The 19,699-nt window shown below is 48.2% G+C and overlaps 1 protein-coding gene across 2 annotated transcripts in view; it reads left to right on the forward strand.

The window, feature by feature from the left end:
* The window catches only part of ASIC2 (acid sensing ion channel subunit 2), a gene marked incomplete at its 5' end in the record, with an annotated part of 1,029,497 nt that overhangs the window by 940,640 nt on the left and 69,158 nt on the right, over positions 1 to 19,699 (forward strand). For both annotated transcript variants that reach the window (XM_082443709.1, XM_082443708.1), the window contains one exon: positions 6,943 to 7,093. In XM_082443709.1, the coding sequence (XP_082299835.1) occupies positions 6,943 to 7,093 (151 nt within the window). The remainder of the gene's footprint in view (positions 1 to 6,942; positions 7,094 to 19,699) is intronic.

The raw sequence follows: 19,699 nt of genomic DNA on the forward strand, positions 1-19,699 counted from the left end.
CTGTTAAGACCAGGAGCCAACCTAAGGGATCTGTCTCAGCCTGCTAAATACCACTGGTTTCAGCAGCCCCGTCCCTGAGAGAATTCTGTATCCGTCCCCACAGTACTTGGTACCACCCAGGATCATTCTGCAGGGCCACCCTCCCTACTAGGTGGTCCCTAAAAAGTTGATTCATGTCTGCATCCCCAACGCCTGGGGAGGTGCTAGAACACGAGAGATGTTTGGTAGATGTTCACTAAGCAACTGAATGGATGAGCCACAAATGTGGTCCCAGACGGAACATCTCAGATTCCATTTCTACAGGCAAATAACAACTCTTTCGCCTCCCCTGCTCCTTCAGGGCTTAGACAGGATACAGGCCACAAACAAGAATGTTCTCTGCCTGGCCCAAGGATTTGTTTTTCTATGAAGTGCTTTCAGATCCATGACAGCCTTTTTGATCTTTACGACAGTTCTATCGGAAGTTATTCTTACCAGCATTTCGAGGATGAGGGATCAAGATTCAAGACGAAATGACTTCCCCAAATCAGGACAGAGCCAGCATTGGAAGCTGGGGCTGCCTCGTTCCCAATTCCATGCTTGACTTTCTTCTGGCACCCAGACACCTGCCCATTAAGTGCCTACTATGTGCCAGGTACAGGACCAGGCACTGGGAATCCAGAGGTGAAAACGACGCAGCCTGTACTGCCCACAGGAGACAGGCAGTGGAGAACCCCCGCAGAAAGAGCAACCAACCCATCCTTGAGTCGCCTTGGAAGCTTCCATCGTGCCCAGACTCCCCTCCCCCGAGCTGCCAAGCTGCAGTCTAACTTGAAAGGCTTCTAGCTCCCCACATCCCATTTCATGACCCCAAGTCAGGCCCAATCTGGGGTGCCCACATGAGGCGCCAGGAGGGATTCATCGGCGGGGGTCTGGCATTTCAAATGACCCTCCAGGTGCCTTCAAGTTGCCCCTGTGCCTCTGGGAGCCGTCCTCCTAGAGGACATTTGCTCACAAAATGTGTGACTTGAAGAAGAGCACTCAGAGTCACCCGTTGCTCCCCTCCGTGCTGTTTCCCCAGCTCACAGATCTGCAGTCACCTGATGCTCTTTTCTTCTGCGTGGGGCTCACACATCTCTTCCCGCGTGGTCTGAAGCTCTCTGGACAGATGCCCAGCAGAAAAGGCCCGGGCTGTGCTTCAGGCTTGGAAGGAGGAGACAGGCGGGCTTCTTAGTGAAACTGGCACAACAAATGTCACGTCCCGGCAGATGGGTGCAGGGGCCCGAAGGAGGGGGATCGCAGTACCATAGTATAGGCTCAAAGAATGCTAAGGGTTCTTTGAGCGACCCGTACCTATAAAGGGAAAAGTCAGGCGAACCACTCTCTAGCTGTAGGACCTTGGATGAGGTATTTAGCCTCGCAGAGCCTCAATTTCTCATCTGCAAATTGGGGAGAATAACACCTACATCTGTGGGCTGTGTGAGCCTTAAAATATAGAAGGTGTATAAGCAATCAGCATAGTGTCTGCCTCGTGGTAAATGCTCAGTGACTGTACATTCTTCTTTCCCCTTGAAAAAGGAGCCCGAAGAAGAATGATATTAATGATGTCCTAAAAGAGACTGTGTGTGGCCTCTTGGTTGGGAAGCAGGGAGAAGTGTTTGCCAAGGGGCCACTTTCCCCTCATCTCCTTCATTCCCAAGGACCACAACAGCCATGCAGAGGTGCTTTCATGGGTATCCATGAAATGGATGAAATCGCCTTTTTAATCTCATTGTGGGGAAAAAACAGAGTCATGCAACAGTCCTTGGAACGTGATAGGTGGTCAAAAATTCCTGTTGCAAGAAGAGATAAATAAGCAAGGAGATTTCTTCACGAGATGCCATCCTTGCCTTCAAAGAGTTGACCGTCTATGGCGGCCTCCTCACGCACACATCCCTCTGCCATATTTCATTTTCAAACACGTTCCTTGCAACTTCAGAAAACAAAAGACAGCTTCGTTTTGTTGACTGGAAACCTGGTAACCCATTGGACAGACTGTCTCACTTCCCAATGCGTGAAATGTGTTGGAGGAGTTTGACAGAGAAAAACAGAGCAGACAAAACAGTGGGCTTCAGCATGTCCATTATTTTGAAAACAGCCTAATGAGAAATTTCAGCAACTCACTGGGAGGAAAGTTCATTCAACTCAAGACTGAGCTTTAGAGGCCTTTTGGAGCAGCACAATTTCATTTCCTTCAAGTGTAGCAAGCAAGAAGAGACAAGGAACCCACTGCCTAGGAAAAGCCCTAAAGGTCAGGATTAATGAGGCGTTGGAAGGTTTGAAGCTTGCAGGCCCACTTGTGTGCTAGTAAGTGGATATTTCAACAGTCCTTAAGGGAGCTTATACATAATTTATTTTCTTAAGTAGGTACATGGTGTGGAAATGTTGTTTGCACTACTAATTGGACCAGAAAACTGTGTCTTCATGGGTATCTGCCGTTCCTAACCTTTCCCAACAAGGGCTCCACATTGCATTTCCCAGACTCCGTTAAGGCAGGGTGCCCCAATAGGTCATACCAAGCCTAGAGGCTGGCACCCAGGCCAGCTGGAGTTGCCAATCTTTCTTATTCCTGGATACAATAAGGGAAGGAAGCTTAGCTATAATCTCCAACCCCTGGCATGTGCAAACAGAAAGCTTTAGAGGAAGAGCACAGACCCAAGCCCAGATCTCAGCTCTGCTCCCAAACTAGCTGTGTGACCTGGGGCAGGACACTTCACCTCTCTGAGCCTTAGACTCTCCACATGCAAAATGAGACATTTGGGCGGGAAGATTTTTGGCAAAGATGACTTTCACCCTGGAATCTCTACTTACCAGCTCTGTGACCTGGTTCAGCCTCTCTGGGCCTCAGTTTCCTTATCTGTAAGATGGGGGCGATAATACCAAACTCTTGGGCTGCTGCAAAAATTAGTGACAACAGATAAAATGTGAATGGTGCTCCAGAGAGGGTAGCAAAGCCAGTCTGTGACATCAGGGCTATTCTTAGAGCTACTGGAAGGCAGTGAGACCCTCTCCCCATCCCCACATCCAGGTTTCTTTTATCTAGAACGTGCCAACTATGAACAATTATATGCCAACAAATTGAATAACCTAGAAGAAATGGACAAGTTTCTAGAAACATATGGCCCACCAAAACTGAATCAAAAAGAAATAGATCATTTGAACAGACCAATCACTAGAAGTGAAATAGAATCTATAGTTTAAAAAAAAACAAAAAAACAAAAAAAAAACTCCCTGTAAACAAAAGTCCAGGGCCAGAGGGCTTCACTGGGGAATTGTACCAAACATACAAAGAACTTATACTGATCCTTCTCAAACTCTTCCAAAAGATTGAAGAGGAGGGAACACTCCCAGAGTCATTCTGTGAAGCCACCATCACCCTGATACCAAAACCAGACACAGACACTACCAAAAAAGAAAATTACAGGCTAGAATGTGCCAGCTTCAGACTGGCAGTGGCTATCCACTGTACCAGTAACTGGTTACAATTCAGTTGTTGGAATCCAAATGTAGATTTTCAAAGTGGATCGTGTGCATCAAAGTATGTCCCTTTCCTACAGAACTCCATGGCCCCAGTGATCTCATTGGCTGCCCTGGGCTTTCAGCAACAGGCTTCACATTCTTAAGGAATAAGCAGTTAGTGGCACATGGCATTTTCCATCCCCTATAACTACTTCAAGATGAGCTTAGTATCATGGGGACATGAGCAGAGAGGACAGGACTCCTCAACCCCACCCCCATTCTTCAATTTATGACTGACCTCCCCCATAACCCAAATAATTTATCTCTCTTTTGCTGAAAAGGACCTAGTATGGATTCATAACTCGTAAAGATGTCTATTATGTAATCTTCCAAACAAATCCACTTGCATTCTCTCATTTAGGCATTACAACCACGTGGCAAGATTATCTTGCTCAATTTTCAGATGAAGAAACTGGAGTTGGGAAAAGTAAATGCCATGTTCAAGGCCATGGACTTGACAGATAATGAGAAATCTGCTTTGATAGCTTCTTGTCTGGCTCGAAATTTCAGTGTTCCTTCCTTGGAACTTCCTTGGTGGTAAAGTCACACCCATGAGTCCCAGCTCTACTACCTACCTCTTCACCAAGTCTCAGTCTTCCCAACTGTAAAATGGGCATGTGATAATAAGCTGCCTTCCCATCAGGGTGGTTGAGACCATAATTAGGAATGCTATAACTCCTATGAAAATTCCAAGCAGGGGCCAGCACAGAGTAGAGGTTCAGGAACTGTTAGTTTTCTTCCCTCCAACTTCACGGGGCCATTGAGAAAGTTGAAGCTGCACACATGCCATCTCTGAACTGTAACACACGGTGCCAGTGTGAGCAATGAAACTGATGGTCATGGGGCCCATCTTTATCTCAGGCTTCCCCCCACAACCACCCCATCACTCCTGGAGATCCAGGTTTGAAATGTGCACCATTAATTCTTACAAACCGATTCAACTAAGGACAATTCTAGACTCTTAGCAACCTTGCAAATCCAGCCCTGCCATCCGCGACGGGGCTGTCAGCGCTTACCGGGAGAGCAGAGAAGCGCCTTGGAGAATGGCAGGTCTGAAGAAGCAGCAGGCTCAGCCTGAAAGTCTAGACTTAAATAAATTGTGTTTTCTGGCTGGCGGCGATCAGGCGTAAATTTGAAGCGCGTGTTACACTTACACGTCATTATGCATCGAAATGGGGAAGGAGAGCGGCATCTTGTCCCAAGTTTGTAGCAAAACTGCACTGTGTGTACATAGCTCTCAGGCCTTTGATGTTGAGCAGAGAGGGAAATGATCCTCTCTGAAAAGCCCAGGCAGGAGCGGCTGAGAAGGAGGCCGGCAGAGAAGTGCAGTGAGCATGAGCCCGCCTGGCTCTGAGCCCCTTCTCCTGCCCCTGCAAAGGTAAACTATCTTTCCTCTAATAAATACCTTCATGGAGAAGCAAGCAAAAATGCTTAGGAACAATCAGTTAGGAAGCTGAGAAGGCCAGAGCAGAGAAAGAGAGGGAAGGGGGTGGGACAAGATGTCAGCATGAGCTCCCGCCAGAACCAGCAAGGCTGGCCAGCACCAAAGGGCGCCTCCCAGAGGTGGGCAAGGGGATGGGAGTAGCAATAACTTGGAACCCATTCATTCATTCATTCCACATAACAGACACAGCCCCCGCCCCCTCCAACAAACAATCGCATGAATCACCATCTAGTTACACGCTTTGATGTGTGCTATAAAGGAAAATATTGGGAGTGTGAGGTTATAAAACAAGAAGCAGTAGCAGGGCTTGTACAGTCCCCATAATTCTTGCACGTAGTAGGAGCTCATGCGTATGAATATTGATTGGCTGATGGAAAAAGCAAGGCAGAGAGGAGCAGCGTATGGCTCAGAAACATCCCAATGACAATGTCAACATGCTCAGAAAGATCGCGTGTGTTAGAATCAGACAGACATGGCTTTGAATCTCAGCTTCTCTACTTAATAGCTGTGTGACCTTAGGCAAGTCGCTTAACCTCTCTGGGCTGTGGTTTCTTCCTCTGCATAATGGGAACAATTATGAACAATACCCACCCGTGTTTACTGTTGCATGTGATAGCTGCCGAGGTAAAGGAGCAAGGGGAACAGTAAGGAGGGATGTCATATAACTTGGTCCAGGAGCACGGGAAGGCTTCTTGCAGGAGGAGATGCATCAATCCAGTCTTGGAGAACAGAGGCTGCCCAGGCAGAGAACTAGATGTTGTCCAGGCAGAAAGAGGAATGAGAGGAGTTACAGGGGGCAGAAGCAGCAACTAGAAAACCATGAGTACTACGTTAACCAGCAGGGCACATCCAGAGGTGCTGCAAGTTGTTTGATTTGGCTTCACCCACCCACTCACTCACTCATTTATTCATTCATTCATCCACTTGACATATATTTCTGGAGCACCCCCAGGTGCCAGGCCCTGTGCTAGATTCCTCGATGTACATGCAGAGGTAGTCCCTGAACCCGTGGAGCTTCTCTTCTAGTGGATTCTCGTGGACTCAGATGGGGAGAGGAGGATGGGGCAGGCAGAGAGCATCATAGGAAACTGGGTGTGGCGGGAGGGCCTGGATCTTACTGTAAGGGGGATGGGCAGTCCTGGTGGATTTTAAGCACAGGCTTAATATAATAGGTTTGCATTTCTGAAAGAGTGAGCCACAGTGAACTCAGAGGATGGGCTGGAGAAAGTTGTCTGGAATCTGGGAGCCTAGCTAGGAAACTGCAGCAGCCCAGGCAAGAAATGATGGGGGTCCTAAGTTAAAGCAGTGCAGAAGAGAGAAGGCAAAATTCAAGTCGGCTGTAGAGACAGTGTTGACGAGCCCCGCCGGCTAATTGGACGTGGGGGTGAGGAAGAGGAGGCGTGGGCAGCCACTCTGAGGGTCTGGCTTGAGCCCCTAGGCAGGTGGCAGTGCTATTCCCCGGGACATTGTGTACAGGGGAACCATCCAGTGGGGCACGGAGGCTGAGGAAGATTTGATCCCATGGGGACGTGCTGCGTGTCGGGGATCCGTGGGTCCCCCTGAGGTCACGCTTAGCAGGCAGTGGGATCAGTGTGTCTGGAACCCAAGAGAGAGCTTGGGGCTGGAGACGCAGATGAGAGGGTCAAGAGGATACAGGTAATGCTGGACACTTGAAAAGCGCGTTACTGCACAGGGCGGGGGTGTGGTGTACAGAGGGAGAAAAGAGCAGATCCCACTGCAACAAGAGCCAAAGGGTGTCCAGATGTGTTCTTTGATGCCAGAATCCTACTTGGCAAAAGTCAGGCCATGAGCCAGGGGTGAGGAATCATTGTCGCCAGGAGGGCTGCTTGTGACAGGCAGTGGGGACTCTAGCCTGCTGTTGGATTTCTGGGGTCTCCCCAGTCTCTGGAGGCCAGTCTGAAGTCACCCATGTGCTTCTCTCTCTCTCTTCTCTCCTTCAGGTGTTTACAAAATATGGGAAGTGTTACATGTTTAACTCAGGCGAGGATGGCAAACCTCTGCTCACAACAGTCAAGGGGGGGACAGGCAACGGGCTGGAGATCATGCTGGACATTCAGCAGGATGAGTACCTGCCCATCTGGGGAGAGACAGGTGAGCTGGGCCAGGGACTGGGGCAGTGGGTGATGGTGGAGGGCTGCGGACTCTGAAAGACGTTTGCCTCGGGTGGGCTGTCTTGGCCCACCTGGTGAAGGACTGCTTGCTCTCCATCAGGGGGTTAGTGACATGACAGTCAATGGTGAGGATGTCCCTGGTATGGACTGCAATGATGCCCTGGGTTACCTTGGATTTCACCAGGTGGGAGGGGGCAGATGATGGGACTGCTGGAAAGGGAAGGCAGGGGGGATGAGAGGAAGCATGGAGGAAGGTTGGAATTAACAAGTATGGATGGGGAGGTAGGTGGCTTGGTTTCAGGAGAAGAGGAAGGGACGAACCAGCCCCTTCCTCTTCCACCATCTTGAATATCCCAACCCAGCTACCAGGCCCAGGGGAAAGGAAAGCAGATCCTCCCACTGAGGGAAGGTGGAGAGGCTGCTGGAGAACTGAAGGGCACAACACAGGGGCCTGGCACCATGGCTGCCATGTGTACAGTCCCCAAAGCTTATTTCATGCATCCAATTATTCATTTATTTATTCAGCAAACTATTCATTAGCCACGTACGCTATCGCAGGCTTTGCACAAAAATAAGGACATTAAATTGAAAAAGACCAAGCCCTTGATGACAGCCTAGAGGAGGAGACACAGAATCCAGTGGGACGTGAGGGTCCCCTGTGCTGCGGCAGGACGGCGGCCTTCGCCTGGGAGGAGGGAGGGTTCAGGGAAAACACGGGGTACTTGCACGGGGTCTTGAGATTATCCTGGATTATACAGGTGGGTTCTCATAAGAGGGGTGCAGGAAGGTCAGACAGAGAAGGCAACGTGATGACGGAAGCGGAGGTTGGAGTGATGCGGCCAGTAAGCCTAGGGATGCTGACCGCCTCTAGAATCTCAGCAGGTGGAGAGAGTAAAAAGGTGCCCAAGCGTGGGACCCTGGATGCCAAGGAGACCCAGAGTGAGATTAACGCTGGGTTCAGGGCGAAACGGGGGGTAACGGGGAGGGGGTCTAGAGATGGGCCTGGGAGGGCCCACAAAGAGGGATGAAGGGAGAGAAGGTTCCAGCAGGACAGAGGCTTGGGCCCTCAGGTTGGAGCTGAGGAGGGGTTGGAGGCCAAGCAGGCTGGCCCTCACTTCTTGCGGTCCCCACCCCGTGATTCCTGCAGCCCATCCCCCCAGCCCCCATCCTGAGGTCTGGCCCTCACCAGGCCCAGGCCCACCCGGCTTCTGAGGGCAGCGAAGGCCTCCCCCACCGGGACGACTAACCGCAAACCCCGAGCTCTCCCCGCTCCACCGCACCGGCCCCCACGGCACCTCTTGTCTGAGCATCCCACGGGGGAGGGGTGAGCAGGGCCACTCACCTCACATTGTGGTCACCCCTCCTGCTCCTGCAGCTGGACGGTAAAAGGGCGCCGCACGATTCGTTCCAGCACAATCTCTGGCAGCTCACCCCAGGCTCCAGGCCCTCCAAGCCCAGTCTGACCCTAGTTGAGCAGACGCTTCGTTGATCCCATCCACTTTCCTGAATTCAGTATCCCTTGGTCCCTCTCCGGCAAATGTGGGAGATGGTCCCTCTGGGACCGCAATAGTCCTCCCTCCTGGCCTTCCCCTCACCGCAGCCCTGCGTGGTAGGAAGGGCTCCTCATCCCCGTTTGCCAGGGAAGGAGGCTGAGGTTCGGTTATTTCACGCAGGCCACCCAGCCAGGCCTCCTGAATCCCTACCTCCAGGCTTCCTCTATGGTACCTTTCTTCAGGCTGATACATCACCATGCACGAGCATCTCTTGGAGACTCTGGTCACCTTAAAGCTGCTCGTTTCCTGGGCTGGTGACGGGGTGGTGAGCCTCACGTGGGTGGGAGTGAGGTCCACACACCTGCTGAAGGATGAGAGGTGGGCTCTGGCAGGTGAGGGATGCTGGTCCACAAGGCCACCTAAGGAGGCACGGCCACATCCTGCTGTTTGCTCATTGCTCCCAAGGGCTGGGGGCACGGTCAAGCCTCTCACCGCCACAGTCCTCGGCGGGGAGGAGCCTTCCTGACCTGCCAAGCCGTGTGGCTCCACAGAGGCCATCTTGCCTCCTTTACGTTTCCACTTCCTCTCAATCCCCAGGCAAAGGAGCCTGGGTCCTTAGAGGAGATATTTGGGTGATGATGGAGAAGAAAGAAATGGAAAGTTGGAAAGTTGGCTGTTGAGGGAGTGGCCACAGACAACTTGATGACAGAGGCAGAGCAGGAGGACAGGAAAGTGGCTTTACAGAGTCAGACCGAAGATCAAACCCCCAGCCCTGCCTTTATCAGCCGATCAGATGAGAGCTGTCTGCAAACTGTAAACAGTGGAGGGTTGATAATGGCAACCGGTAGATGGGAGGATGGTCAAACCCATCCCAGAGGCAGAGACTGTTCCAAATATCTCATACCTACACAAGGGTCCTGGGGCACCTTATCGTCTGGATGTCTCATTCTCAAAGCAGAGCCTTTGGCACGTTCTTGCTTCACCTCTCAGAAATTTAAGGAAGCAAGGAGGGAGCCACGCCTCCAGGTGTAACTCTGACCTAGAGGATGGACCTTTGGTGCCAACGAGTGAATTAGGAAAAGGCACCCTCTTTGGGTGGACCCAACCCTATGGAGTCATGCTTAGCGAGTAGAAAGTAACTATGAAATTTACCAGAAGTGTCCTTTCCTCCGGGCTGACAGTGCCTCCTTGGTCAAACATCCTTGTGCAAGGCAGCCTGGAAATATGCCATTTTAAAGAAGGCAGGCTCAGTCACACATGGACCTTAACAGTATGCCCCCAACTCGGCCCTATGGACTGCTAGGAGTTTCAGATGTTACATGTTACAGGAATAGAAAGGATCTGGGGAACCCTGGTTAGGCAAAGTTAAACACATTAATTTGTGACAGGAATTCTTCAATGCACTACATTATAAATCTCCAAGATAGAAATATTGCATACACCATTTATTTCCCCGATGCTTTTGACCGTGGAAAACCTTCTTTTTCATGGAGGAACTCACAAGATAGAAAAAGGACAGAAAAGCTGTCCTCGACTACAGAAGTGCAGATTTCATGACCAACGTTTTTCTAAAGGAAATTAAATTGAAGGCAGGTGGGAGGTTGTTAAAAATGAAACTCTGTGTAGATGCCTCTGAGTAACTTCAAAGATAAAAGAAATAAGCAGTGGGTTATCTAGGCTGCAAATGAGAAAAACCAGATTCAAACAAGCCTGGGCATAAAAGGAATTGTATTGCCCGTGGAATCCAAGGCAAACTTCAACAACCCAGCAGCAGGAAGGCAAGGGTGCAGCATCAGAAACAACTGGAACCAAGGGCAGGAGCCTCCTCGATCTCTCACCCCTTCTCTCACCTCTCCTCTTTCTAAACTGCTTTATTCTCTCTCACTAGAGACAGGCTTTTTCCACACATATATCTTTTCACACATAGTTCCCAATAGATATATATTTTATACATCCTGCCACCAGCGAGAGACCATTCTGGTTCTCTCACTGATATCCTATTTAAAAACAACAACAAAAAAAAAAAAAAAAAAAAAACAGGGAAGGGACTTATTGGTCCAGCCAGTCAGGTGCCCACCCCTGGACCAATCAGGGAGCAGGAGTGTGTTCATGGAAGGACACGGGAGCCCTGAGGGGAGCTGGGTTCCCGAGACTGTCCCGAGAATGGCCCTGCTGGGGGAAGAAGGGACGAGGGTGGGGATGGGTTACATCTGAGAGAACCAGAATTGGTGTGCAGAGAACCCTCTAATGAGCTTGCATTCTAAATAGACAGGCTCAAATTTTATATCCTTCATTCATCCTGATGTAGAATACACTTTGTAATCAAGTAAACTCTGCCTTGATGTCCCCAAGTTCTAGTATTGTGGGAAAATGAATTTGACATTATATTTTTGAGCAAAGGAATTATTTTGAGAGTCAATGCTCTGATAGAGGTCAATGTCTTGCCCCATATTATCTCCCCAGCCTCATCCCCTTTACTCCGTCCCCTTGTTCACTTGGCAGTAACCACTCTGGCTTCCCTGTAGCTCCTTGTACACTCCAGGAAAGCTTACCTTCAAGCATCTGCATTCTCCTTTCCTTCTGCCTAGAATTCCCTGCTCGGACCCACATGGCTTACTGCTTCACCTCCATCGAGTCTTTGCTCAGACATCACCTACCCTGACTACCCGATTGAAAATCGTACCCCCACCCCACTCCTCACCCCTCCTTATCTGCTCTGCTTGTCCTTTGTTCCATGTCGTGTGTCACCTTCGAGTATACCATCCTCCTCTATTGAAACACATGCTCCAAGAGATCAGGGATCTTGGACTGTCTGGCTCCCTGACATATACCAGGGCAATAAATATTTGTTGACATATCTGTTGAGAGAGAGAAAAAATTGCTGTGTTTTGCACACTGATGGGGCCAGGCTGAAGGAGAAACTAATATTAATGAGGAGCTACTATGTGCCGTGAACATTCTATCCCATGAATCCTCCAAGTGACCCTCCTAACGAGGTGTTATCCCCGCTGAAAAATAAAGAAACTGGAGCCCAGAGAAGTTGAGGAAGCTCCCCAAGAACACACACTTCACTCAGTGGTTGAACCAAGCTGAAAACCCACGTACGGACCCAGAAGCGATTCTCCTTCCACTATATTCCTTTAATGTTCAAAATGTGATTGTAAAGGCACTGCCGTGAAAATAGCTCAGAAAAAAAAAGTTCCAGTGACATCTTTGGAGACAGAATGGCATATAATGATAGGTCTGTTTCTGTTCTCCTTTTCTATTTTTTCCTCTTTTTTTTTTTTTTTTTTTTTTCCATAGCAGAATCCTTGTTTTGAACAAAAGCTTTAGCACAGCTCCAATATATAAAGCAGATAAAGGTAGAGCTGCTCTGGTCCAGCTGGAGATGGGGCCCCCAGTTTGATTTCTCCATACTCACTGTGCCCGAACCTGAGACATTCCTGGAGGAGCCCTAGGACTCCAAGGAACCCAGCTTGAAAACCACTGAATGGGCAACTGATGTTATTGGGAATGAAAAGCGCCCATTGGTCCTATGGTTGTGTACATCCCAGAGACCAGCTCTACATCCCTCCCCCTTCTCCTGGCGTAGTGAAAGGAGTCCATGACGTGCCCGCTGAGCTCCAAAGCTTCAGGGAAATTGACAGTCTAGATTTCTGGTTGGACACAGTGGAATGAACATAAGTATGTACGGAGGCTCCCTCCCCAAACCTCCCCTAAATTGCAATCAAGGATTTTTTTTTAAGAGTATAAACCCACAAGGACGAAGAAGATGGGTGAGAAGACAATAGTAGATGTCAGCAAATTTTTGGAAAATGGAGAGCAGATGTTAACTGACTAGGCAGACAAGGCAACTAAGCCCAGGCTCTGCACAGGGAAACCAGTTAAAGTCAAATGATTCTCACCATAGACGCCCCCCTCCACCGAGAAAGTATCAGGGATTGGAGGCATCAGATACTGTTGACGACAGGGTTGAGAGGTGCAGGTAAAACTAGGAGGATTAGTTAAAAGTCTGTAAAAGGAGCTGTTAAGTCCCCCCAGATATCCTCCCATGGCCCAAAGCAGCCAAATATCTCTCTGCACCCCAGCAAAAGATAAGATTGAAATAGACAGGCTCTGGGCTGGGGGAAACCAGGCAAAGCTGAGGGCACGGGTGAGGTGCTGTACAGAAAACAGGGAGATAAGGTGAAATTCTGCTTACTGAGTAGTGAGACCCCCAGCCAGACTAATCTGCCTCACCCACCCCCAACCAGAGATCTGGGGAATCCCTTCCTGGAGACACAGACAAGCTCAAGAGAAAAGATTCACAGAGAATGACAATCAGGAGTCCCCACACAAACCTAGTTAGATCACCCTAGGGTGAAGTCCCCTGGTAAGTCTTCCCACACACAAGGAAGACTGTCCAGGCTCTAAGTACCAGTTGGGCTTCCCTGGTGGTGCAGTGGTTAAGAATCCGCCTGCAAATGCAGGGGACACAGGTTTGAGCCCTGGTCCAGGAAGATCCCGCATGCGGTGGAGCAACTAAGCCCATGCGTCACAACTACCCAGCCAGCGCACCTAGAGCCTGTGCTCCGCAACAAGAGAAGCCACTGCAATGAGAAGCCTGTACACCACAACGAAGAGTAGCCCCTGCTCTCCACAGCTAGAGAAAGCCTGCGCATAGCAACGAAGACCCAACACAGCCAAAAATAAATAAATACATATTTAAAAAATAGTAAGTACCTCTTAACTATGAATGGAGAGTCAACAAGCCAAGCATTTGAGGGGAGCCACTAACAGGAAAGGAACCAAACAAACAAAAAAGAAACTTTGAGGAAATAGAGATAATGGTTAATGGCAAAAAGCTCTAGAGCCCAGGTTCAAATCCAGCTATACAACTTACTAGCTATGTGACCTTGGACAAGTTACTTAACCTCTCTGAGCCTCAGTTCCATCACCTCTAAAATGAGAATAATATTATTATCTACTCCTTAAGATTGTTAGGAAGATTGAAATGAGTTAATATTTGTGAAATACTTAGAAAAGTGCCTGAATAATATTAGGCACTATGTATGTGTTTGATAAATAAAAAATAAGTATGGGAAGCAGAAGGAAACATCAAACTATTTTAATTAAAATTCTCAAGAGATAAGAGATAATATGAATAATGCATTCATAAACACCAGCTATTAAAATAGGATGCTATTAAAAAGTAACATTCAAAGAAAAAGTTTTTTTTAAAAAACCTCCTGGAAATTAAAAATATTATTGCAACCATTTTTTTAAACCCACAGAAGCTTTGGAATTTAGGAAAATGCCTGAAAAGTAAAACAAAAAGACAAACAGATGGAAGATGGGAAAGAAAAAAATATGAACATGAGAGGATAAATCCAGAAAGTCCAACATCCTACAACTAGGAGTTCTAGAATAACAAAACTGAGAGAGTGGAGAAGAGGATGTTGCCAAAGAAATAAAATAAGAAAAATTCCCAACTGACCCACATGATTTTCCATATTAAAAGAATTCACTAAGTCCTGTAATAAGTGGCAAAAGAACCAGACCAAGATGCATCCTTGTGAAATTCGGCCTCATAGAGATAAAGAGAAAGTTTTAAAAGGTTCTGGAGAGAAAAAACAGTCACATACCTAGGATCTAGAATCAGAATAGACTTCTCCACAGGGGTAGTTGAAGCCAGAAGACAATGGCAGAATGCCTTCACATTAGGGGCAGGGACCAAGGGGAGGTGGGAATCTTTCTTGTCTAAGATAGAACTCTATATCCAGCAATCTACAAATGAAGTATGAGGGTAGAATTTGGTTTCAAATATATTCATATATATATATATATATATATATATAATATATTCCTATATATACATATATATGATAGCATTTAAGTTCTACTCTCAGCAAATTTCAATTATATGCTACAGTGTTATCAACTATAGTCACCGTGTTTTACATTAAATCCTCTCACCTTATTGATCTTTTTTTTTTAACATCTTTATTGGAGTATAATTGCTTTACAATGGTGTGTTAGTTTCTACTGTATAACAAAGTGAATCAGCTATACATATACATGTGTCCCCATATCTCTTCCCTCTTGCGTCTCCCTCCCACCCGCCCAACCCCACCCCTCTCGGTGGTCACCGAGCTGATCTCCCTGTGCCATGCGACCTTATTGATCTTATAACTGAAAGTTTGTACACTTTTACTAACCTCCCCATTTCCCCCACTCCCAGTCCTGGCAACAGCTTTTCTGCTCTTTCTATGAGTTTGACCTTTTTTTTTTTTTTTTCTCTCATTTCTGCTATAGGTACAAGCCAAACAAACCAAAAAACAAAAAGGAAAAAGATAGGAAAAACAAAATAGTTTCACAAGGAGGAGATCAAAAACGTTATACACAATAAGTCTGGGGTGTGGGCAATACTCACATAGTCATAATTATGTAAAAGCTGGATACTGACTTAACCAAAATATCATCTAAGCCTATATAGGAGGGTGAAAGGCAAGGGAATATGCTAGGATACTTCATACAAGAAACCTACACCCTTAGCTCCCATGGTAGAAATTCAGTAGGTAATATTTTAAAATTTTAAAAACCAAGAAATAACTTGTCAAGCAATTGATGTCCATGAAAATATGAAAGTCAGTACCAGAAGAAACAGCTCAAACCATTGAGAGTAGTAGCCTCCAAGGAGTGGGACTCGGGGGGTGGGGAGAGGTAGAGCAGTACTATTTGGCTTTTTAAATGATGTACATGTATTGCTTTGATAAAAATTAAAATTAAATTAAAAAATGATCATAAAATTTCCACGTAGCTGGAAGGTCTAAGCAGCTATCAGTGGTAGCACGGTTCCCAGCCCCCATCACAAATGGGACATAGCAAGAGGGATGCGGTTGGTTGCTATGGTTTCCCCAACACCTCTGCTTCCAGGAAAGACTCTTGTCCTAGTGCCTGGTACCGAGGACCTCCCCAGAGGGAGAAGTGCCGGCTCTGGACTGAATTCTGCGAGTCTGGAGCTCAGGAACATGCTGTGTGCGGCCAACTGCGATTCTGAGCTCACTCTCAGGGTGGGCCTTCGTACTGGAGAGGTGGTCTCCACAGGTGCCAAGGAATCTGGAGAAATGAGACCATAAGTCAGAAGCACCGCTGGAGGCAGGCATCCATTAATTCGCCAAAAGAAGCCTGACTTCTGTCATTCTGAGAAGACCTGCTTAATGCACATGCTAAATGCTGTGCAGAAAATATATGTGCTTCAGTTAAAACTCCCGGCCCAGTAGGCAGTGGTCTGAGGGGACCATCTAGGAGGTGGATGAAACAGACCCACCTCAGAGCTCATGTCTTCCTATCCAATAAATTGCCAAGAGCACCTACTATGTGCCAGGCACTCAAGGATACAGGTGTAAGGCCCAGTCCAGGTTTTCAAAGTGTTCACGATCTAGGAACCATCTCGAGGCCTCCTTTTATGTGCGAGATGGAAATTCATTGATCCAATAGCTCTCATGTTAAGTGCCTTAAGGAATGGCAGACGTTTGCAGTCTGCTTGGGAGACATGTAAACAATTATATGTCATCAAGCGCTATGAAGGATAGAGGAAAGCTGGGGTGCAAAGGAGGGGATAATCAGTTCTGGAAGGGAGGAAAAAGGTATCTCACGTTGGGGGGGGGGGTGGCTCACAGAGGAAATGACCATTGGGCCTACTCTCAGGCCTGTTTGCCAGGTAGCTGGGCAGTGTATGGGAGTCAGAGGAGGGTGTGGGTCATAGGGAAGTGAGATGCCAGGCAGAGGGAGGGGAATCGGGAGCAAAGGCCAAGGACAGGCCCAGGTGTCCTGGGGTGGCTGAATCCAAGGGTGAGACCTCGGGCTGGAGAGGTAGGCAGAGGCCAGATAACCACAGGCCTGGTATGCTCTGTTCCAGCATAGATGTTCTTCTGTGAGTCCTGCCACCCAAAGTGTGGTCCTCCCATCAGCATCATTGGCATCCCCTGGGAGCTCATCAGAAATGCAAAACCTCAGACTCCACACTGAATCTGCCTGGCAACAGGATCCCCAGTGACTCACATTCAAGTATGAGAAGCTCTGATCTAGACCACTGTTTCCCACCCTTTGGAAATACGAGGATGCCTTTTTAACATCAAAATATTTCTCAGACATCACTCCCACATGAATGCTCTCATGCTTTTCACATTTATTTATTGAAAAAATATTCAATATCAGGAAGTTGCTGTGAATTCAGTAATGCTTTGAATAAGTTTGAATTCTATAGACACATCACAATCTATACACGGGATCTGTTCAGCAATCTGGTTATACCTAAGTTCTGCTGTCAGTGTGTGTCAACAATTTTTATCAGTAGAATCTTAATCATCCACCAACTTCCCCTATAGTTTCGGAGACATGGCACTTTCTCCTGCACGTCGGTTGCCCACCCAGACTTATCAGCTCTCTTAGCAAGTAATTTATAATCTCTGAGCCTGAATGAACTAGGGAAACTCATTATTTAAAGGATCCTTGGAATAAATCTTTGTGTAATGAGCCTAGACCCAACTCCACACTCAGAGCCTTCACTAATGTATGTTTTGTAAACGTTTTGTTTCATAGAAGTGCGTTTAGTGTGACCACACTTCTCTGTTGCATAACCAAGACCTAACGTTAACTATCTCCTGTGCCAACATGGACACATTACTCTCCAGTAGAGAAGGCACATCGCCTGCATACTGTCCTTTGATCCTCACACACTCTTGTGATGTAGACAGGGCACTGCTAATCATTTAACAGATGAACCCACTTAACAGATGTGGTAAAGCAAGTCTCCAAGATGCTGAGCGACTTTCCCACCATCTCATGTTTAAGTATTGGAACTAGGACTTGATTCCATAGCTTCTGATTTGGTCCTTGGTTCTTTCTACCAAGAGCTAGTGTTCCTTAAAAATGAAGAAAAAGAAAAGGAAAAAAAGGTTGCTTTGGATAACACTCAGTTCAACAGAGGGTAACAGGTTATAGGGTCTTTAAAATGCTAGTGTGTTTGAGGCTCTGCCAGAGGGGGCTGGGATTTGCAGCCTTCACCCAACTTTTGTGGCCGCTTGATAACATCTCCTGGGTCATGAGCAGTTGGTGAGAACACTTTGCTACCTCAGGCTGTCGCCCTGAACAGACATAATTGCAGCCCATCCAGCAGGGGACACAGCGTTGATCTTTCTTCCTCCAGAAGCCCAGCTCACCTCAAAATGTCACCCAGGAGCAATCAAGCGTGAGGGTTGCCATCTCCGTGCTGGGTTCGGATTTTCTCACCTAGGATGCTGCTTAAATGGGCCTGTCTGTGAGAAACAGGGCAGAGAGGGAGGACAAGAGATGCCTCGTCCATTTTTAGCTAGGCAGCAATTTGTGGATTCTTTGTGCTGTCTTTAGAAAAATCAACCTTTTCTGACTTGATGTAAGTGCTGAACGGCCACATCTAATTTTTTTAATCTGTTTTTCAGGAAATTAAAATGAGATGCAGTGAGGTTGGAGACTTGTGCGTGATCCCCAGCTCGTAGAATTTTAGAGCTAAAAGTAACCTGCGAGATCAGCCATCCTTTTCAAGGCTCAGAGAGGCAATATAACTTGCCTGAGGTCACACAGCTATTAAGGGGTAGGGCTGGGAGTCAAACCCAGCTCTCTGTGATCTCAGAGCCAATGTTTTCTTTTATATACTTCCCTGTTCTTCTTTCCAGGGCCCCACCTTGGGCCTCCTTGCATTCATGCCATGGATTTCTCTGTGCAAGCCAGGGGAGCATGAGGGACCAAGATGGCACCACTCATGGACCACCCAAACTGCATGTGTAGCCAGCCTGGTAGAAATACCAGGGCTCTCAAGGGCTAGGGCCGTGGCCCCTGTCATCGTCACTGTCAGACATTCAGTGAGCTTTCCCTTGGTCTCTGAGATGAGAGAACGCAGCCTTCATCCATTACCATGTTCAAACCCATTCTACATATTTTGCAGAAAAATGAGGCTCCAGGAGATGAAATAACTTGCCAAAGGTCACAGAGCTGGAAGTGACCTCACCCTGCCTGACCCCAGAGCCCCAAGCGTCTAACCAACTGTCCTAGGCGCTCTCTGCTTCTGACCCCCCGAGTACCAGGGGCCCGCACGTCCACTGACTCAGAATGCCTGGTTCGCCCTTTTGAGAAACGGGGTGCGCCGTCTCTGGGCATAAGCCCCGCCCACCCTGGCCCCAATGTGGGAGGTGGGAGCCCCCGGAACTCCATAGGCCATGCAGGGCAATTGGCTCTCCTGGGTTGGGGGGTGGGGCAGAGGGTCCCGGGCCCCTCCCCACAGAAACCTGGGCAGGCCACCTACATCCCTGAGTGCACCTCGGCTAGCGAGGCCTTCGGAGATGAAGATGCACTGGGGTCAGCGCTGCTGGGGAAGGGTAGCATGAAAACAAGAAGGCTCCGGTGGTCATATCTTCAGATCCTGGAAGAAGGGGTAGAGCTAGAAACAAGTAAAATCTATAAGCAGGCAGTTGTCAACTCAGTGCAAGGATGAACTCTGGAAACCAAGGGCTACCCTTGCAGGTAGTGAGGTCTCCATTCCCAAGAGGCTCCAACCAACAGCTGCCCTTCCATGGATGGTGAGGCAGAGAGGCCTCCTAGTGCCTCTCAGAGGTAAGGTAGTAGATGCCCTCTGGGGGCTCTACCATCAGGATCCAAGCAAGAAATCAACAGCACCCGCAGACGGGGTAATACAAGGAACGATTAATGAAGGGCTAGTCACAAAGGTGCGGGCAGGGCTTAGGGAAGGCAGTACTGATGGGGCAGTATCCTGAGCCCGGTAACAGAGAGAGCCATTGCCATGCCTGGGAAAGGGAGAAAGAGCCCGTATCAGAATGGAGCGCTCCCTCCAGGCCCCGAACCAGAGTTGTGCCCTTCCAAGGTGGCACGCAGCTAACGCACAGGGACCCAGCAAATAGAATTGAGAGACTGAATATCCCAGCCTGACTCTCCCCTCTCCCCCAGTTTCCTACCTGGGCCCACCATCGGCTGAAGGCAACCAGCAGCTAGAGGGCAAGGGAGCCCAACAGGACACTTTATACAAGTGCAGCTCCCAGGGCAGAGAGAAGAGTGGAGAG

The sequence above is a fragment of the Balaenoptera physalus genome (genome assembly GCF_965194825.1).
Source record: "Balaenoptera physalus genome assembly, chromosome: 20".
Taxonomy (NCBI): domain Eukaryota; kingdom Metazoa; phylum Chordata; class Mammalia; order Artiodactyla; family Balaenopteridae; genus Balaenoptera; species Balaenoptera physalus.